Source organism: Myxocyprinus asiaticus, chromosome 27 (assembly GCF_019703515.2).
Source record: "Myxocyprinus asiaticus isolate MX2 ecotype Aquarium Trade chromosome 27, UBuf_Myxa_2, whole genome shotgun sequence".
Classification (NCBI taxonomy): domain Eukaryota; kingdom Metazoa; phylum Chordata; class Actinopteri; order Cypriniformes; family Catostomidae; genus Myxocyprinus; species Myxocyprinus asiaticus.
Window position 1 is genome coordinate 3,059,092 of NC_059370.1, and position 23,096 is coordinate 3,082,187.

Sequence of the window (23,096 nt, forward strand, 5' to 3'; positions counted from 1 at the left end):
TTTATGTCAGCAATACAAACAACAGTTGTTATTTCATGGGGTCATTTAAAGAGGTTTTATGTAATGTGTGCACATATACATGATTATAAAGCTCTTTAAATCTGTAATAAAAAATGAAACATTAAGTGTACAAATGTTTCTGTACAGGTGTTCTTTGCCTCTGTTCAGTCTGGTGGATGCAGTCAGATCTACTTCATGACATTAGGACACAACTCACTCTTCAACTGGTGATCTTTTGGATTGCAGAGCTTTGCAGGGTAAATCAGTAAACTTGGTCTGATTCCCAAAATAAAGAATTTCTGCAAATAAGATGCAATTTTAGTTTCATTTTCTGTATGTAAACATTTTTATAGAAATGATGCATTTTATGATATAATACATGAAAAATAACTAAATTAAATAGCGCTAGTCATACAAGTATAAAAGAAGTGAAGTGTATCATGTCTGACAATGTCAGCATTATTTTTGTCTTGATTATTTGTTTTTTGCTTTATCTGGAAATAACAAATGTTGTGTTAAATGTTTTGTAATTTTATTTCTTTTTATAAACAAATCTTGCAAAAAAGGACTTGATATTTTGTCCCTAATAGTTTTTTTTTGTTTAGTTTTTTTTTTGCATGTTAGCAACCATGGCTGGGACAGGGTTTGATGTGAAATTTATAATAACAACTAGAATATAAAGAACTAACTGTTGTACCATTGTACAATCAAATACTGTAGCAGTTTGTTTTTGTGGATATATCAACACTTCGGAATTAAAATGATACAGTAATACAGAAGTATAATTGTGGACATTCAGCTTTAATTTTGGGGGGTTGCAAGCAAACTTATTTAAAGGTATTTTAAGTTTAATAATAACAACAAATGACGGTTTAACTTTGCATTTTTTTGTTAATAGTATCTCTTCTCATCCTGAAAACCAAACATAACTGGGCATATTATTAATAAAAGTTATAAAGTTATATAAAAAAATAAGAAAAGTTTTGTTTAGAACTTAGTAGAGACCAAACATTAGATATTGTCTTTGGCCATGTATTGAGTCTGAACTTAATTATTTTTTATTTGCAGCTGGTTTTGCTTTATATCTTGTCAGCATGAGAAAGAATATTCAAACTCGGCAAATGAAATGTTCTTCTGTACACATGAATTCATCTTTTGATATGATTATGTCAGCTCCAGTGTGGCGACAACTTCCAAAAACACTGTCTTCTATGAAATATGGTCATAGAAGGTTAAACAGTTTTTTCTTGGTTTTAGTTCACAGACAAAATTATGTTTGGGGATGATAAACACAAATTCATAAATCACAAAGTCAACTCCTTTTGGAGCTGATCAGTTAATTTATCGAATTGTACATGTATCAATACAGCTGACTTTGATAGTTTTTGAAGGTGGCCAGTAAACAGTTCAGTTTGCAGCTGTGTGACTATATAGATTGAAATATATTGCAATGGGTATAAATAAACATTCACCTTATTTCCTCTACCATGATGCCTTAGTATACAGAAAGTTTGAATTATATGCTAATTATATTGTTTATTAGGTGTTTTACCCAGTAAATCTGTTGGTAAATGTTAGATAATAACAGAGCCTGTGCTGAAACATTTTTGTTGCATTGAAGAAAAAAGAAATTAATTGTGGTTGTTTGTGGAAAAAGACAACATAGCTGTACATGGATGTGTGGATGTGAATATGTGTAGAGGAGTGAGTTTAGTGTAAGTGGAGACAGAAAGCACCGGACAGTAGTTCACATAGTGTTAAAGAAAGTCAGAAAGTCAAAGGTTAACGAAGGATGTGGCATGAAACTAAGAAAGATTAGCACTTGCTTAGTGCTGGGCGATACATTTTATTTGGCCATGAAGTTTAATAGTGTGCATCAGTAGACTAATTTCATGATCCTTCAGGGCTGTAATAACATAAAAATGGAGAAATTATCATATATGCTTATTTAACTGCCAAAGGCTACGATTTTATTAAAAACAGATAAACATGGCCTGTGTGCGCTTCAGAATGAACTGGCGATGCGCTGATCTGTGTGCACGAACAGGGGCTCGTATTTGTAGCGCAGTTCACGTGCATTGTGAAGTACTGCAGGTTAAAGCATTCATGAAGTTCCAAACATTAGTAACCTCTATTACGTTATTATACAAATCTACAAACGCGGAACAGTAAAGGAGAGTTTGACAGCGGTTCACAAGATGCGAAACTCAAAACTGTCAAACAAACATTGCACTTTCCGTTTCATAATAAAAGCTCCTGATGAAGGTGAAATAAACACGACTGCATGCAGTGTCAAAATAAAACCCCGGTTTAGGGTGAAGTAAATAGGACAGAAATATATTAATTTATCTTTAACAAATCTTATTCTGAAAATAATAATAATTCAGTATTATATTATATTAATAAACTTGACTGGGTTCCACAGTAATAATTTAGTACTATGCTATATTCATCTGGTTTCCAAAAAATAAGTGAAGTAGTTTTGCACACCTTGTTCATTCACATTTTACTCTCCCTTGTGTTAATTTATTATAAAACTGTGGGAAACATGTGGGAAATCATTTTTAAATAGATTTTATTTATTGCCTTTGAAATATTAATTCTACATGGCAGCAATGGCTGTTTAGATGAAATGATGGTTCCTCTGATTAAAAACAAAAAAAAAACCAACAACAATAAAAAAAACAAAAAAAAAACACTTTTATTCTATTTCAGGGCAAAAACATAATTATTGAGATATATATAGAATATCGTCAGTTTGCTGAAAAATATTGAGATATAAATTCTGAAGCCATATCACACAGCCCTACACTGGCTATTTAATTTATATTTGGTAAAGCAATAAAAGTAATTTAAGCACAAGAATTTGTAGACGCAGTTATAAACTTGGCATAAAATACTTTGAATCATTCTTTAAAGAAATGTTCCAGGTTCAATACAAGTTCAGCTCAATCGGCAGCATTTGTGGCATAATGTTGATTACCACAAAAATTAATTCTGACTCGTCCCTCCTTTTAATTTTATATATATATAGATAGATAGATAGATAGATAGATAGATAGATAGATAGATAGATAGATAGATAGATTGAGGTTACATGAAACACTTACAATGGAAGTGAATGTGGCCAATTTTTGGAGGGTTTAAAAGCAGAAATGTGAAGCTTATAATTTTATAAAAGCACTTACATTAATTCTGTTCATAAATATTATTTGAGCTGTAAAGTTGTTCAAATCATCATTTTTACAGTCATTTTTGGGTTAAATGGGTTGTTGACATTATATCGTCATGGCAACAAAGTTGTAAAATTGGCTATAACTTTACACAGATGAGGTTTGTAAGTGATTTTATCACACTAAAACCATGTTTACACACATGCTGTTTAGGTCTTTTGTCTATACTTCTGAATGGTGAGCATTTTAACATTTACAGATTGACCCCCATTCACTTCCATTGTAAGAGCCAGGAGGGACGAGTCAAAAATTAATTTTTGTGGTAATCAGAATTATGCCACAAATGCTGTTGATTGAACTTAACTTGAACTTGAACATTCCTTAAGAATCATAATGTATCCACTTTTCATTGATTTTATACAGTGACTTATTGATCTTATTAAAATCAGCGGATAGTTTCTCTTTATTTTCAGTGATAGGTTTCTTTCATTTATGATATAATCGAAAATGTAAATAGTAAAATAGCACCCACAGGGGTTTTCAACATTTCATGAGCACTCGCTCTTAAAGTAAACAGCAAATTATGATAGCAATAGAAATCTGTTACAATGTACAGTACCTCTGTTAAATTCAGAGCAGTACTGAATGTTTAGCATTAAATACAAATAGTTTTGTAGTTTTCCATTTCATTCTTTGCACCATTAGGAAACCATTAGGACTATTTCTCCTAAATACAGCCAATGAGATCTCATAAGTTTAAACACAGGCTAGATGCTTTAATAAAACTTAAACATCCTAAAGGACAACAGGATTCATTTGGATGAAACTGGTATTTCAATTTTGAAATAACTTGTCAGATAGGAAGTCCTGTTGTTGTTTTTTAAGCAGTATGTGTCTTGAGTAGATTCTCAACTTCATGTAAAGATTTATGACTTGAAATGTACCTTGATACCTGTCTGAACAGTTTGGGTCTTTTGAATGTTGTATCTGGGCTTTACTGTGGTTAATTTGAGCACAATGAATCTTCTTACAGTCTTTATTCGGTTTGATTTTCATGTTCTCTATTTTAACATTTAAATGTCTTGATATAGCCAGTTGATTCCCAAGTTTTTGTTTCACTTTTGGTCACCACTTGAAGTTTGAAAGCTTTTAATGTCATTTAATTCTTTATTCATGTGAGCCAGCTAATAATGTAAATGTATACTAAATTTGACCTTTTCTGTAAAGATTTATCTTTATAACATTGTAATATGAATGTACATTTCCTGTATAAAGTTTTATAGAGTTATTTTACTAGTATAATGGACAGTTCATATATGGGAATTATTCTATATACATATGAGTGTTATGCTTGTAAAAAGTTCAGACTGTGCATTTAACTCTATGTATATATTTCTTTTGCATCGTCTGACTGGTCTCAATAAGAAAATATCTCTGTATAAATTTACTCTTTAAGCCAAATAAATGTTTTAAAAGTTCTTTCTATATTTTTGTTGTTGTTGTTGTTGTTTCAATCACTGTTAACCTTAAGTTTCAGTACACTTCATTTTGGGGGTTTTTAGCAAAAACAGCTAAATTTACTAATAAATCACAAATAAATTGCTAAAATTTACATGAACATAAGTTTTCAGTTATCAGTCATTATTTTGGTTGCTGTTATTCAAAACATACAATCTTATTTTTAAACAGTAAATGGCAGTAAAATGTGCATTGTGTCTAAAAGAATTGATATTTGAGATGTTTTGTTTGTTTGTTTGTTTGTAAATGATGGCCTTGCATGAGTTCAGATATTAAAAATACCAGCGTCGTGTGAAGAAAGTTTTATGGTCAAAGATTGCTGTGCTAGTGACAGCAAGGTTATTTGCTCGTACATTGTGAAGTGATATTTATTTCAAAAGTAGCTCAATCTTTTGATTGGTTTTGAGTGTCAAAAACATACATTAAAATATAATGTAAAATCAACTACAAAATAATACAAATAATAAAATCCCAGTGTCCAAAATCCTCACAATGCAGAAACCTTTCAGTAGTCATAAAGCCACTCTTTATACTAAATCTTTATTATGAGGAAGAGATCAGAAACGGTTTTCTCTCAAACTTCAAAAATATTTATAAGCAGTATGCCTGAAACACACATTCATTCTAAGAAATATTTGAATGGTAGTAAAATACAAACAATCAGTTTATGTGCATCCCGTTTCTGTAGCAGCAATATTACAAAAATAAAGCAAAAGGTTTTAATTGGCCAAATCAGGGTTTGCATTTAAAGTAAATGTCTGACAGCATCTGTAAGCAAATGAACCTTCAAATATAAAATGAAAATGAAGCAACATTACAGCAAACTAAAGCAGACAAACCCAGAATGATAGAATTGAAGCCAAACACTGATTAACTTGATTGTTAATATTTCAACTTTTGTCACGATGTGCAAACTGATTGATTTAAAGAAACTCAAATTCAATGTCATTGTAACATAAATGTGACTTAAATAACATGTATTGCCAATGATTATCTAAAGAGGAGAGCATGGGTTTACAATCTGTCTCCAAAACTAAATGTCCAAAACTTAAATAGCTAATTTTCTGACAAATGGAAGCTGAACAGAAATGTCAATAAATGAGATTAAGGCAGTTTAGTATGTTGTTTATTAAATCTGATAAACACTTTACTCTGCCATTGCTCCGTGATAAAGAAATTTTTCAGCACAATTACACCTTTTTGTCTGATTCTGAACACGAGTTCTTCAGTATATTCAGTGTATATTTTTAACCAGACCAAATGTTTGTAGTTTTACTGGAATTTGACCATGTACAATATCAGCAGTCAATGTCTCAACATGAAACAACAAAATTCATATCAAATGGATTCATCAAAAGATTTTTTTTTTTTAACTCGTGTTATTTGTATGTATGTACTGTATATATATACTTTTTTTTTTTTTTTTTTACATTGTAACACTATTTTCATGACAATTCAGCACAATTGCTCCCCAGTGTGTTATTACTCTCAATGTTTTACGTTTTACTTGAGTTTTTTTGGTAATTCTCATTATTCTAAATAGCAATTCTCATAGCTGTACGACAGTAATTCTTACTTTATGACAGTAAAAATGTATGCCTTTTTTTTTCCAGCATAATTGAAAATTAGTGCAAGAAATACTATATAATTATGTATAAATACTTTGCAAAGTAACACTTTTTCTGGCACTACAGTAACGACTGAGATATGTTTGCATTAAGGCAAGGACAACTGAGGGGGGGAGGAGAGCTTAACTGACATGAAAATAATGTTGCAATGCAAATTCTCATTTTCTTTAAACAACTTTATTTTAATTGTCTTTATTTTCTTTAAGCAAAATATAATTTCTTATTTCTTTTAGATTTTAGGGGGTGTAGTATAACCTTTGTTTTTTTCGTTATTATTACACACCCATTATAATCCCAAATAAGATATGTGTCTAGCTTGGGAAGGGTGGATTTAATTTACCAACACATATCTGCTACAAAAATGTCCCCTTGATGTGATCTGTGCAGAAGCTGAGTGTTTCAAAGGCCTAAAGACATAAAAATCTTGAAGATGTAATATTCAATTAATGAATGGGACAGACATCAAGAATGCAGAACTTGGCCCTGCAGGTGGGACAGGGGACCCTGCTGCTCAGCCACGTCTCCGGCTGCTGCTGGTCCTGACGGCTGGCGAACCATTTGCCCATACAGGTGAGACACCACATGGGTCTGCAGTAACAGTGCTGGCAGTCACCTTCATCATCGCCCTGACACACACGCACAAGCTTCACATTGGCATTCACCTGCATACATCCAATACATGGTTCCAGTTCCTAAAAAAATATAGGAAAGACAAAAAAAAATAATGTTGACAGTCAGAGTCTCAAATTTTTGTCTTTTTACACAGAAGTCAAGAAGTATAGTCTTCAGTAATTACAGAACATAATCTGACAGTACGTGCATTTGGATGCAGCTACTGTGTATAATGATCAAACTGAAATTCTTCAGTCATATAAGGTGGTCTAGTAGTACATTGGACAATTAATTTTAATTTCCCTTATTCCTGAATGGCCTCTTCAGATCCTAAGACATTGTAAACAATGACTGGTTGGTAATGTGCTCACCTGTCCACTTGGGCACTTGTAAATTTCATTCATCTTCACATAAGACATAAAGGTCTCCAAAAACAGCTCACTCATTGTCAAATGGATGACAACATTGGCAGCATTTCTGATTGGTGCATGCAGCTTCTCTTGTAGCTCAACATACTCTGTAGATTTCAATCTGGAAGGTAAAGTACAGTTACAGTTGCATTTGAAGAGAATAAATGAGTCACACAAGGGTTGCACTAAAAATAATCATTATACCTCACATTGTCGCTGTCATTTTCTAAAAAACAATATATAGTGTTTTGGTCTATTACAATCTGCACTTGACAAAACATGGTCTACAATGGAAACTAAAAAAGTTTGGCGAAACATATTTTATTTATTAATTTGGTCACAAAACAAAAGACAAAAATTAAAATCATTACATCTACAGCAAACTTACCATTGTTCAGTAAAATATTGTAATGCTCTTTCTCAAGTCCTATTCACATTGGAGGATAAGAATTATACTGTATAGGCTAAATACTATGCTAGTTCTTGAGATCAGTAATGCAATTAAGCAGATTTTTCCAGTGATTTTCAGGTGTGAGCTTCATGTACATAATCACCGGCCAGTAGGTGAGAGACGAAGCGCATTAGACTCTGCCAGCGAGAAATCATTAATCACTTGACTGTCGGGACTCCTTGCTAATAGTTAATGACTTCAAAAACTAAAAAAGCACATCAGCCTTGCTTGAAAAAAATGTTTCTGTCCTGAGGGCTCTTGTGTTCTCATCAAGTGACCAATGAGCTGCTTCTTTTACTGAAGAACTGACAAGACACACTCAGCTGCATAGCATCAATGCTGGTTGTAATGCAAAGTGATTATGTCTCAAAGCGTTTTTCCTGTTTTCCTCCTACACTAAAATAGCTAATGAAATCAGAAAGTGTTGACCCAATAGTCTGTTTTTATTGAACATAATTTCTTTACTCTCTGCATATGGACATACACGTTCTACGGAAAGCTTCGAGGGGATAAATTCACAATCACACACTTTCACAAGGTAAGTTACTCCACAAATCACATCATAAATCACTCTATTACAATTGTTGATGCTCAAGAGATATTCCTGTTGTTATTTCAGCTTGTGACAATTGTGTTATTTCTGATATGTCTGTCACCCCTCCACCATTCTTAATCAGCAAGGGTGTCATACCACCAACTGAAGAGAGCGAGAGCTCAGCAAAACTGTCCGCATGTGTGACACCCTCAGCCAAAATAGAGTTGTTTGGTGTCTGCTAGTGTGGAGCCAGCTTTACTACTAGTTTACTACAAAAAAAAAAAAAAAGAAAAAAATGCAACTGTTTGATAGCAGTTATAATTAATTCTTTTTTTTTTTACTAGTGAACACATTAATTATTGATATTAAAAAGTGACATTGTTACTTTTACTAATACCCATATCAAACATGGAAATTTTCCAAGTAAAAAACATCATTCTTCATATCTTTAACTGCATTTTCACTAGTAGAATTTCACAAATGATCAGTCATTCAATCCTGTTTATGATACAATTAAAGATATCTATCATTAATATCTTAATAGTTGAAATTCCACATTTATTGGAAGCAAAAAGGCTGAAAAGGTAGCTGGCAATGTTGCATTCTATTGTGGTAACTAGTGGTCGACCGATATGGGTTTTTTAACGGCCGATGCTGATACCAGAGAGCAGGGTGGCCAATAGGCCGATACAATACCGATATATCACACAATTTAATATAGTAAATAACATTAACAGAAAATTGCTAAAAAAAAAATTATAAATCTTATTTAGCATTATATTTACTCAATTTCACCAAAAAAGTATATTAATAAGTTATTTTGATAAACTTTTATTATATTTAATTATCTTTATAAAAAATAAGATTGTATTTTAAATGGTAGATAATAGTTTCTTCTGATTTCTGTTTAGTCATAACATTTTAGTAAATAAATTCTACATTAAGTAATTGTTAACATTAGAAGGAAATGACAGTACACACAGTAGTCCAACAAAAATGGATGGCATTGCGCATTACCAATCACATTTTCTCATAAAAGACCCAGTCAAACCAATTGTACATACAGTACACAGTGAAAATGGCATTTACTCATAGTGCACATGAAGCGCTTTTACTCTGAAGTTGCACTCGTGTGGATCCAGCGAGAGCAGCAGCAATCTGCTGAAAGTTTAAACTCCATGGAACACCTGCTTGGATTATCACAGACTGACCATCATGATTTGTGAATTATTAGAGGAACATTTGATCCTTATCCTGAAGTTTTTGATTCTGGCTGATGGAATACGCGCTTCAGAGGAAGATATTAGATGAGTGCTGGACGGGAAGAAAACACTGGATTTTTGTGAGGTTCATGAATTACATCTGTTTAAACGAGATATCTGCATATTTGCAGACAGTATATGACAGTAGTGCCAATGTGATATGTTGCACACAGACGCTCCTTCACATGCAAGCAGGGAATTATCTGCGTCCTCATGGCCTTAAGAATCCAAATTTATCGGCATCTCATTTTTTAAAAAAAATTTCGATTAATAGTGGACTTCTAAAAGAAAGCATTTTAAATAAGCCTTTTTTTTCACAATACATATCCACAATAAGAAATTACCTTATGTCAAAAGACTTGACTCTTGGGTTGATGCTGGCAACGGTGATGGTGACAATCTGCACTGGTGTGTTTAATTCAGGTGACAGGTTGTGATGCTTGGAGTCTGTGACAGTCAAATGACAGTCCTGATGCAATGCAACATGCAAGTAATATGTTGTGACCTTCATCACCCAAGTATCAGTGACTATCACTCTTGCGCTCGGAGAACCTGAAGTGAATTTGTCGATGCGGCGAAACTCTGTGTTGATGGACGACGCGACGGCCCTCCAGCTGGAGTGGGGTAATGCATGCACACTCAGTGCTTCACATATCGGATGATTTGCCCATCCACGTCTGGACCAATAGAAAGCAAGAGCACAGCTTAGAAGCTGGATTACCAGTGAAACACCCAAGTAGATTTGCCATCCTTGACTTGCATGATGGACGTACAAGAGATTCTGTTCTGGAGCGGCAAAACACATTCCTATGTAGTAACCTGCAACACAGGTGTAACACAAGTGTTATGTGCTGGTCTGAAAACTGTACACACAGTCATGAGGAAAGATGTTCACAGATGCCAAGTGTTCATCAAACTATTCAATCATAGAAAAAGAAAATATATTTTCTCATGAATTAAGAACATATTACAGCTATCCCATCCAATAAGATGTTAATATGCCAACCTGTGCGCAATGTGCCCTTGTGTTCATATTGAAAATGCAGTGCACAATGAACTTTTGATTAAAAAAATAATAAAAAATACAGCAGGAACTAAAGAATTACATTGCGTTTACACTGATTGGGACTAATGATGGCAAACGTACTTATGTTTCATGTGTTTAAATTTATTTTGAAAGCTTATAGATATTTTTTGTATTGTTATTTGGAAAATAACTGATAAAAGTAATCTGGAAATGTAGTGAGGTCATGCGACAACAATGAAGTGCACAACAGCCTAAACCAAATTTGTTTTGTTTTTTTTGCTACATACAGTATACTTGTATACTATTTTTAAACAGTATGCAATACATAGTATATGTGTAGTATGCAAACACAGCAATTGTTTGAATACTGTGTCATTCCTACAATTTGGTGCCTTTTCAGTCCCAAGTACAAGTTACGGTATTTATCATTTTTTATTTAAATTATTTACAATTTTAATAGGCTTGTTAATAATAATACATTTGTCTATTTCTAATGTCAGGGTACAACAGGGCTAAAGGTACACCTTAAGAAAAATTATCTTTTTTCTTGTCCCAAAGTGTATCAAGACTCAAGAAATACATTTATTTGTACTGAATATGGAAGGACCAACATAATTTATGTGAAAAGAAATAACAACAGAAGGTTGTTTTGAATAAAATTTTTTTTTTTTTTTTTTAAACCTGGGTAAAGGGCTCCCTCAATTTTTCTGACACTACACTCAAAAGCACTTTACACAGTGAACAGGGGACTCTCCTCAACCACCACCATAAATGAAGATGGCACCAAGTACGGCTGCTGCGTTGTGAGCTCCGACACAACACTGCAGTTTTTTTGTTTGTTTTGTTTACAATTCTATGTTTTTTTTGTCTTGGATGTTGTCTGCCTTATTGTCTACGACAGACAAACGCTTTTGGACATTGGCAATAGCACACCAAAAACCAGACTTTAAATACCTCAATGCCGACTCGGTGTTTACAAACACGCCAGCGGAGCCCTTTGTCTGGGCTGCCTGGCCGCGGAAACACAGAAGGAAAAGGGGAAATAGAGCCACCGTTCTCATCAGAGTAAGACGCCACGCGTATTCTACTGGCAAATGTTCAGTCTCTGGACAACAATCTCTGCGAGCTGAGAGCGTGGATCTCTATCCAACGAGAAACGAGGGACTGCTGCATTATCTGCCTTACAGAAACTTGGATGTCTGCTGAAATTCCAGATTCAGCCATCGAACCCGTGGGGTTCTCTGTGCACCGAACGGACAGAGTGAAAGACCTCTCAGGAAAAAGCAGAGGAGGTGGTGTATGTTTTATGATCAACAAATCCTGGTGTGATCAGAGGAACGTACATTCTATCAAGTCTTTCTGCTCTCCTGATCTGGAATTTCTCATGCTTCTGTGTTGACCATTCTGGCTACCGATGGAATTCACAGCGGTCATTATCACTGCTGTGTACATCCCGCCACAAGCCGACACAGACCGGGCACTCAAGGAACTGTATGGGATTATAAGTGAGCAGGAAACCATGCACCCTGAGGCCGCGTTCATTGTGACCGGGGACTTTAACAAAGCCAATTTTAAATCAATTGCACCAAAATACCACCAACACATCAGTTTCAACACAGGTTTTGGACCATTGCTACTCTCCCTTCCGGGATGCCTACAAATCCCTGCCCTGCCCACCATTTGGCAAATTGGACCACTCTTCCATTCTGCTTCTGCCCGCTTACAGGCAGAAACTGAAACAGGAAGCACCCACCCTTAGAATGATCCAGTGCTGGTCAGACCAATCAGACTCCACGCTACAAGACTGTTTTGATCACGCGGACTGGGAGATGTTCCGGTCTGCCTCTGATGACGACATCGAGCTTTACGCTGATAGCGTAACGTGTTTCATCAGAAAGTGCGTAGAGGATGTTGTTCCAACAAAAACAATACGGATCTACCCCAACCAGAAGCCATGGATAAATAGCGATGTTCGCGCTGCACTTGATGCGTGGACCTCCGCTTTTAATTCAGGGAACACGGAGGAGCATAAACAAGCCAGTTATGCACTCTGCAAAACTATCAGAGCAGCCAAACGCCAGAACAGGGACAAGATTGAAGGACAGTTCAACACCACCAACTCTAGAAGCATGTGGCAGGGAATTAATATCATCACGTACTTTAAAGGGAATAAAAACTCCGCCGTGAACACTGCTGCCTCTCTCCCGGATGAGCGAAATACTTTTTATGCTCATTTCGAGGGAAATAACACCGCCCTCACGGAGAGAGCTCTCGCAGCCGAAGCTACAGAGGTTTGTTCACTCTCTGTCTCTGTAGCGGAAGTAACCCGATCCTTCCGACGGGTGAATATCCATAAAGCCGCGTGTCCAGACGGCATTCCGGGCCGCGTCATCAGAGCGTGCGCGAACCAACTGGCTGATGTTTTTACGGACATTTTCATCCTTTCCCTCTCCTTGTCTGTGGTCCCCTAATGCTTTAAAACGTCCACCATTGTGCCTGTACCAAAGCAATCCAAAATCACTTGCTTAAATGACTGGCGTCCTGTTGCTCTGACCCCCATCATCAGCAAATGCTTTGAGAGACTAATCAGAGATAACATCTGCTCTGTGCTGTCTCCATCACTGGACCCATTGCAGTTTGCTTACCGCAACAACCGCTCCACTGACGATGCCATTGCATCTACAATACACACTGCTCTCTCCCACCTGGAAAAAAGGAACACTTATGTGAGAATGCTGTTTGTAGACTACAGCTCAGCATTCAACACCATAGTGCCCTCCAAGCTAGATGAGAAACTCCGGGCTCTGGGCTTAAACAGCTCGTTGTGCACCTGGTTCCTGGACTTCCTGTCAAGCAGACGCCAGGTGGTTAGAATGGGCAATAACATCTCCTCATCACTGACCCTCAACACTGGAGCCCCACAGGGCTGTGTTCTCAGCCCACTCCTGTATTCCCTGTACACACGACTGTGTGGCAACACACAGCTCCAATGCCATCATTAAGTTTGCTGATGATACGATGGTGGTAGGTCTGATCACTGACAATGATGAAACGGCCTACAGAGAGGAGGTGCACACTCTGACACGCTGGTGTCAGGAGCACAACCTCTCCCTCAACGTCAGCAAGACAAAGGAGCTTGTGGTGGACTTCAGGAGAAAAGACAGAGAACACAGTCCCATCACCATCAATGGAGCACTAGTGGAGAGAGTCAGCAGCTTCAAGTTCCTCGGTGTCCACATCACTGAGGAACTCACATCATCCGTCCACACGTTGTCAAGAAGGCTCATCAGTGCCTCTTCTTCCTGAGACGGCTCAGGAAGTTTGGAATGAACTGCCACATCCTCACACGGTTCTACACCAGCACTGTAGAGAGCATCCTGACTGGCTGCATCACTGCCTGGTACGGCAATAGCACTGCCCACAACCGCAAAGCCCTGCAAAGGGTGGTGCGAACTGCCAGACACATCATCGGAGGTGAGCTTCCCTCCCTCCAGGACATATATACCAGGCGGTGTGTGAAAAAAGCTCAGAGGATCATCAGAGACTCCAGCCACCCGAGCCATGGGCTGCTCTCACTGCTACCATCAAGCAGGCGGTATCGCAGCATCAGGACCCGCACCAGCCGACTTCATGACAGCTTCTTCCCCCAAGCAATCAGACTTTTGAACTCTTGATCGCTCACGATCAAAATACATCAGCACTGCTCTTTATTCATCTTGTTATCTCACACTGGACTGCCATAAATTATATTCTCTCTTAACAACACACTGGCAACTGACTATCAACCGACAGCCTGAATGTCAATACAGTACAATACAACCTACTGTATATTTTATATATACTATATATACTATTTTTATTGTATAATGTGTATTCTATATTGTGTGTATTGTATACTGTACATCGTATATTATTATTTGTATAGTGTTGTGTGTAATTATGTGTATATTAGATTTTAAATTGTGTTGTGTAAATCTGATGTTTATTGTAAATTGGTATATGTCTCATCACTGTCACGACTGCCATGTTGCTTGGAATTGCACCCAAGAATTTCACACACTATTGCACTTGTGTATATGGTTGTGTGACAATAAAAGTGATTTGATTTGATTTGATTTTGACCACTGTGCAACATCCACCTGGATGATGCTACGGCAGCCACACAGCAAAATCCCCAGTGTTAAATGTACACTCCTGGTGTTTATATGGTTCTCACAGTGTTAAAAACTAACACTGAAGCAGTGTTGAATCTACAGCAGATAATTAAATAAAGTAGATACACTCTCTGAGTGATGATTGATCATTAGTGATGACACCTGATGTTAACAAGCAGAGTCTACTGAAGGAAAGAGAAACAACAAGAACAAGAAAACAAGAGAACAAACCAGCACACACCACAACAATTAAATCTGTCTTACAGCCACACAACATTAGATGTACATCAACTGCAAATAAAATATGCTCTTGGACAACAAATTAAATGTCTCAACATTTCACAGGAGAAAGCTTGAAAATACTCAAAATACAACAATGCCATGTTCTATTATTATAAGTAACTTTGGGATTTTTTTTCATGTGTGCAAAAGATTAGGAGTTAATAAAGCTTTAGCTTCATTTAGTGTTGCTGATTTTGTGTTATTATTTATTGTATTTTTTATTTGAAGTCACCATTACGGTGATTAGTTTTATCTTTGGTTAGGCACTTGATCCTTCTTCTGGATTATCAAGTTCTTTTTTAACCAGTATAATAAGATTTCATCAAAACAAGTATAATTGTACTGTGATGAGAGAGAATATAATCAGCTGAAAGCAGGTTTTTTTTAATTTTGAAAAGGGTCAGTTAGATGTGTGATACAATGATTTCATTTGATGGACACTCACTGTAAATAAAATTAAAGCTACATTATTCACACCAATAAATATGAAAGTCACTGCAACAGATATCTGTGAAGTTGAGCAGATACTGCCAGTGAAAGATGCAACAGCTGCTTATGAAAAAAATAAAACTTTTGCATAATTAGACATACAGACATCAACACTCAGCATACAAAACTCATCAGTGGTAACAATCAACAAACTCATTTTTAGATCCATGCCGCAATGCATGCTGGGTGCCATTGTTAAGTTGCATACTATGCAAACACCCATAATGCATTGCGGCATAAATCTGAAATTGAGTTTGTTGATTGTCACCATTGATGAGTTTTGTATGCTGAGTCTTGATGTCTGTGTGTATCATTGACAGCTTATAAATTATCTTTAAGAGACCGTTTCTGGTCACCTTATCACAGCATTGAATTCACCCTTTTTATTCAAGTTTTTCAAAGTATTTCTGAAATTATAAGATTTTATTTTTAATGATGATACTTGAGATGAGATCTCACTTAAATGTACCAGCTAACATCCTGGAGGATTTTCTCTATCACAGTGTTTTACACTTGAACAGCACAACACTGACCTGCATATAATCAAGTTTCAGGTATCTAACCAAAGAGAACAATAATCACCAAATTAAACAACAAAATGACATCAGCAACACTAAATAGAGACTAACCTCTATTAATTCTCAGTAAATAACTTTTGCAGACATATAAAACAAACATCCTCACTCAACATATTGAAAGATTGTTGTCTAATAACATATTTTATTTGCAGTTGATGTACATCTAATGTTGTGTGGCTGTAAGACAGATTTAATTGTTGTGGTGTGTGCTGGTTTGTTCTCTTGTTTTCTTGTTCTTGTTGTTTCTCTTTCCTTCAGTAGATTCTGCTTGTTAACATCAGGTGTCATCACTAATGATCAATCATCACTCAGAGAGTGTATCTACTTTATTTAATTATCTGCTGTAGATTCAACACTGCTTCAGTGTTAGTTTTTAACACTGTGAGAACCATATAAACACCAGGAGTGTTCATTTAACACTGGGGATTTTGCTGTGCATAGTGCGCCAGTACGCTCACCACACACCAGCTATTGGTGGAGAGGAGAGAGTGAAGTGATAGTGCCAATTATTGGATGGGGATTATTAGGAGGCCATAATTGATAAGGGCCAATGGGGGGGAATTTGACCAGGACACTGGGGTTACACCCCTACTCTTTACAAGAAGTGCCCTGAGATTTTTAATGACCACAGAGAGTCAGGACCTAGGATTAACGTCTCATCCGAAGGCTAGATACACTGGTGGCCAAAAGTTTGGAATAATGTACAGGTTTTGCTCTTATGGAAAGAAATTGGTACTTTTATTCACCAAAGTGGCATTCAACTGATCACAATGTATAGTCAGGACATTAATAATGTCAAAAATTACTATTACAATTTGAAAAAACATTTCAGAACTACTTCAATGAGTTCTCATCAAAAAATCCTCCACATGCAGCAATGACAGCTTCGCAGATTCTTGGCATTCCAGCTGTCAGTTTGTCCAGATACTCAGATGACATTTCACAACACACATCCTGCAGCACTTGCTATAGATGTGGCAAGGTGAATTAAAGTACCAATTTCCTTCCGAAACAACAAAATCTGAACATTATGGCACCTGGGTAGCTCAGCGAGTAAAGATGCTGGCTACCACCCCTGGAGTCATAAGTTCAAATCCAGGGTGCTGAGTGACTCCAGCCAGGTTTCCAAAGCAACCAGATTGGCCCGGTTGTTAGGGAGGGTAGAGTCACATGGGGTAACCTCCTCGTGGTCACAATAATGTGGTTCACTCTCAGTGGGGCATGTGGTGAGTTGTGCGTGGATTCTATATATATATATATATATATATATATACACTATATTGCCAAAAGTATTCGCTCACCCATCCAAATAATTGAATTCAGGTGTTCCAATCACTTCCATGGCCACAGGTGTATAAAATGAAGCACCTAGGCATGCAGACTGCTTCTACAAACATTTGTGAAAGAATGGGCCGCTCCCAGGAGCTCAGTGAATTCCAGTGTGGTACTGTGATAGGATGCCACCTGTGCAACAAGTCCAGTTGTGAAATTTCCTCGCTACTAAATATTCTACAGTCAACTGTCAGTGGTATTATAACAAAGTGGAAGCGATTGGGAATGACAGCAACTCAGCCACGAAGTGGTAGGCCACGTAAAATGACAGAGCGGGGTCAGCGGATGCTGAGGCGCATAGTGCGCAGAGGTCGCCAACTTTCTGCAGAGTCAATCGCTACAGACCTCCAAAGTTCATGTGGCCTTCAGATTAGCTCAAGAACAGTGCGTAGAGAGCTTCATGGAATGGGTTTCCATGGCCGAGCAGCTGCATCCAAGCCATACATCACCAAGTGCAATGCAAAGCGTCGGATGCAGTGGTGTAAAGCTAGCCGCCACTGGACTCTAGAGCAGTGGAGACACGTTCTCTGGAGTGACGAATCACACTTCTCCATCTGGCAATTTGATGGATGAGTCTGGGTTTGGCGGTTGCCAGGAGAACGGTACTTGTCTGACTGCATTGTGCCAACTGTGAAGTTTGGTGGAGGGGGGATTATGGTGTGGGGTTGTTTTTCAGGAGCTGGGCTTGGCCCCTTAGTTCCAGTGAAAGGAACTCTGAATGCTTCAGCATACCAAGAGATTTTGGACAATTCCATGCTCCCAACTTTGTGGGAACAGTTTGGGGATGGCCCCTTCCTGTTCCAACATGACTGCGCACCAGTGCACAAAGCAAGGTCCATAAAGACATGGATGAGCGAGTTTGGTGTGGAAGAACTTGACTGGCCTGCACAGAGTCCTGACCTCAACCCGATAGAGCACCTTTGGGATGAATTAGAGTGAAGACTGCGAGCCAGGCCTTCTTGTCCAACATCAGTGTCTGACCTCATAAATGCGCTTCTGGAAGAATGGTCAAAAATTCCCATAAACACACTCCTAAACCTTGTGGAAAGCCTTCCCAGAAGAGTTGAAGCTGTTATAGCTGCAAAGGGTGGGCCGACATCATATTAAACCCTATGGATTAAGAATGGGATGTCTCCTAAGTTCATATGCGTCTAAAGGCAGATGAGCGAATACTTTTGGCAATATAGTGTATATATATATATATATATATATATATATATACAGGTGCATCTCAATAAATTAGAATGTCGTGGAAAAGTTCATTTATTTCAATAATTCAACTCAAATTGTGAAACTCGTGTATTAAATAAATTCAATGCACACAGACTGAAGTAGTTTAAGTCTTTGGTTCTTTTAATTGTGATGATTTTGGCTCATATTTAACAAAAACCCACCAATTCACTCTCTCAAAAAATTAGAATATGGTGACATGCCAATCAGCTCAAAACACCTGCAAAGATTTCCTGAGCCTTCAAAATGGTCTCTCAGTTTGGTTCACTAGGCTACACAATCATGGGGAAGACTGCTGATCTGACAGTTGTCCAGAAGACAATCATTGACACCCTTCACAAGGAGGGTAAGCCACAAACATTCATTGCCAAAGAAGCTGGCTGTTCACAGAGTGCTGTATCCAAGCATGTTAACAGAAAGTTGAGTGGAAGGAAAAAGTGTGGAAGAACAAGATGCACAACCAACCGAGAGAACCGCAGCCTTATGATTGTCAAGCAAAATCGATTCAAGAATTTGGGTGAACTTCACAAGGAATGGACTGAGGCTGGGGTCAAGGCATCAAGAGCCACCACACACAGACATGTCAAGGAATTTGGCTACAGTTGTCATATTCCTCTTGTCAAGCCACTCCTGAACCACAGACAACGTCAGAGGCGTCTTACCTGGGCTAAGGAGAAGAAGAACTGGACTGTTGCCCAGTGGTCCAAAGTCCTCTTTTCAGATGAGAGCAAGTTTTGTATTTCATTTGGAAACCAAGGTCCTAGAGTCTGGAGGAAGGGTGGAGAAGCTCATAGCCCAAGTTGCTTGAAGTCCAGTGTTAAGTTTCCACAGTCTGTGATGATTTGGGGTGCAATGTCATCTGCTGGTGTTGGTCCATTGTGTTTTTTGAAAACCAAAGTCACTGCACCCGTTTACCAAGAAATTTTGGAGCACTTCAGGCTTCCTTCTGCTGACCAGCTTTTTAAAGATGCTGATTTCATTTTCCAGCAGGATTTGGCACCTGCCCACACTGCCAAAAGCACCAAAAGTTGGTTAAATGACCATGGTGTTGGTGTGCTTGACTGGCCAGCAAACTCACCAGACCTGAACCCCATAGAGAATCTATGGGGTATTGTCCAGAGGAAAATGAGAAACAAGAAACCAAAAAATGCAGATGAGCTGAAGGCCACTGTCAAAGAAACCTGGGCTTCCATACCACCTCAGCAGTGCCACAAACTGATCACCTCCATGCCACGCCGAATTGAGGCAGTAATTAAAGCAAAAGGAGCCCCTACCAAGTATTGAGTACATATACAGTAAATGAACATACTTTCCAGAAGGCCAACAATTCACTAAAAATGTTTTTTTTATTGGTCTTATGATGTATTCTAATTTTTTGAGATAGTGAATTGGTGGGTTTTTGTTAAATGTGAGCCAAAATCATCACAATTAAAAGAACCAAAGACTTAAACTACTTCAGTCTGTGTGCATTGAATTTATTTAATACACGAGTTTCACAATTTGAGTTGAATTACTGAAATAAATGAACTTTTCCACGACATTCTAATTTATTGAGATGCACCTGTATATATAATCTAAAACAAATTGAAAAAGACAAATAAGTATTTTGTCTCAAAATAAATGTGATCATTTCCGGGATATTCATTAGCTACATAATTTGCAATATTAAACAAATATATTAAATATTAGATCAAATGACCTTAAAATCAAACTTTAAACATTACACTCAATGATCTCATGGAAGAGGAATATTTTGCAGTTCATAATGACAAACAGGTGTTTAGGAAACTGCTGTGGTAGTTTTTGATGCTATTTAGCGTTTAGAAAGAAAATAAAATCAAAGGAGCCTTTTACCCCGGGAAGCCTTTAGCCCTGTTGTACCCTACACATAAACCAATTCACACTGGGCTTTGATCCCCTGGAATAATGGCCAATGAGCCTTTGGTCTGCTAAAAAAAAAAAAAGAAAAAAAAATACTAAATCATTCTAATTTATTGCACTAGTGTAATTTCCTCATGTCCCCTGGAATGCATCTTATACATCTTTGACTAGTGTTATATAAGTGCATAATCACTGAACTACTTGTTTTTTGGGTTTTTTTCTCCATACAATTAAGTGTTTTAAATTGCATTCTCTCAACAGCATGTATTCTTTTGTGGTAAATGTGTAATTTTACCACTAATAATGGAGTATTTTTTTGCATTTGACTTGATTGTCTCATTAAACTCTGAAGGTGTATGTTATGAAATGACATCACACACACACACTAGAGGTGACATCAGCCATTCAGAAAAACAATGTTATTTGAAGTGTGCAATGCTTCTGTTTAATGTTTTCTTTTATATTCTGATGTTAGTCAAGTGTTGTCAAGCCTATTCTTACTCGATCTATAGTATAGCTCACAGAGATCACAGGTAAGGGACAAAACATGTTTTAAATCTTAGTTTTTATTTATTCACTTCATAAAAAATCATACCATCAGACACACAAAAATCAGGCTGTTTTAATCTGATCCATCAGATTAAAGTCTTTAATTATCTAATAATAGTGTTCAGAACAAATACATTCTATAATTTTTTTCTTCTGTTTTCTCCCTATTCTGAAAATTCTGAGCGAGTTGACAAGATTTAATATTTTTCCATCTTAACCACGTGTTGTATTCTGGAGCCCTTTTTTCTTTTCCTCAGTTGAAGCTGCTTCTATAATCTAAACTCAAATGCCAAAATTATTTTACAAATCTTAACAGAAATTATAACAGTGGGATGACAGAATTGACATGTTGAAGCTGTGACCGCAGACACTTAAACCTTATTTAAAATAATAATAAAAAAATATATGTATAAAGCTTACCAGACCACATGTCCTACTGTTGCATCCACCATAAGCAGGAAGTGGGAAAGGGGTACTCAGAGTTACAGCTGACCATGACATTGTCTGATTTATTCAGGATTATAAAAATTCTAACGGCGTTGACACAAAGTGAGGACACAACTTTGATAGGCAGTTTTTATGGAAAATATAATTTAAAGTTTACTTTATGTATTGTCTGATATCTTACAGATCCCAACCTTTCATTTGATATTTAAGAATGTGTTGCATTTCTAAACACTTTGTTTGGCAGTTGTGCATTGTTGCCTCTTGCTGAGGACATGTTAAGTTACATGTGCTTCCAAGTATAGAGTATGCATTTTTTATTTAATATATATATATATATATATATATATATATATATATATATATATATATATAATTAAATTATAAGTAATAAATAGCTTGAGTATACATATTTCCTTTTGATATAACTTTTTCAGTATTTTTATGATTATGAATTTCTTGATTTTTAACAGAAAGAGAACATTTGTAAATAGGACATGTTTTGTATCAGTTCATGTCAGTATATATCTTTTGTATCAGTATCATGTTTTTGAATCAGTGAGCTTAGTATACATGTTGTTCACAGTTTGAGAATGGTCTGTATGCATGGAATACCACAACGCTCAGTGTTCAACTAGAGCACACAACGCAATGTGACATCCCTACAATGGGACAATGCTCATAATGAGGTCAGTGTTAACAATATACATTCTACTGTTTGAAACGTTTATTGTTGCACACTGCTTTAACAAATTAAAAATGAGCAGCCAGTATTAAGTGAATACTGCACAGTATACACTACAGTGAGAACAGTGCAATATATAGCATATAAAACACAGCAGTAGGTCATTTTGGTATTGCATTTGTACAGAAAATGCATTTAGTTTTTTTTTTTGTTTTTTTGTTTGTTTGTTTTTTACCAACTTGCAAAAAGAATACCAAAATTAAATCTAGAATCGTGAACGTGACATTACCCAGCGGTAAGAAGCAGTGGGCGAGTAGAGTTAGTGTGGTTCTCCTGATGTGGTGTTGAATGAAGCAGATGTCTTCGCTGCCTAGCAATTCTGAAAACAGATGCTGAACCGTAAAACCAGCCGAACGAAACTCATTTGGCGTAAAAATAAAACACAGTGTGAATACTATATACGCCAGAGTGAAAGTAGTATCCGGCCTGTCCATGTTTACATCACTAATACACGCATGAAGCCAGACGCAATTTCATTCATACACATTCAGTGAGTCGCCCATAATAACAGCTATCCTCGATTAGATTTACACTTTTCTGTCAAATACATACATTCATATATAATTAACATGCGCTCGTAAGTAGCTTATGAAGTAATCGAACACGTTAAAAGCAAAGAACATGTATTATTTCGTGACATTTCCGTAAGTGAAAGCAGTGGACGTGGCAGCAACGATCCAGATTTTCAAAATAAAAGTCACGGGCACAATACGTTTTCTGCTAAACAACGACCCCTGTGGGTCCATGAAGCTAATACAGGGACAGTGAAGAGATTTGTATAAAAACAGATTTCTAA

The 23,096-nt window shown here is 36.7% G+C and overlaps 2 protein-coding genes across 6 annotated transcripts in view; one reads left to right on the forward strand and one right to left on the reverse strand.

Annotated features, from left to right (window-relative positions):
* Positions 1-4,651, forward strand: part of LOC127418138 (misshapen-like kinase 1) — a 144,623-nt gene extending 139,972 nt beyond the window's left edge. For all 5 annotated transcript variants that reach the window (XM_051658535.1, XM_051658538.1, XM_051658540.1 and 2 more), the window contains one exon: positions 148-4,651. In XM_051658535.1, the coding sequence (XP_051514495.1) occupies positions 148-231 (84 nt within the window). In that variant the 3' untranslated portion in view covers positions 232-4,651. The remainder of the gene's footprint in view (positions 1-147) is intronic.
* Positions 4,652-5,210: 559 nt separating this feature from the next.
* Positions 5,211-22,968, reverse strand: LOC127418159 (E3 ubiquitin-protein ligase TM129). Its single transcript, XM_051658584.1, has 4 exons — positions 22,530-22,968; positions 9,934-10,408; positions 7,303-7,462; positions 5,211-7,011 (listed from the first exon to the last, which is right to left on the reverse strand). The coding sequence occupies exons 1-4, from the start codon at positions 22,732-22,734 to the stop codon at positions 6,763-6,765; spliced, it is 1,089 nt and encodes a 362-aa protein (XP_051514544.1). The 5' UTR covers positions 22,735-22,968; the 3' UTR covers positions 5,211-6,762.
* Between the last annotated feature and the right edge of the window lie 128 nt (positions 22,969-23,096).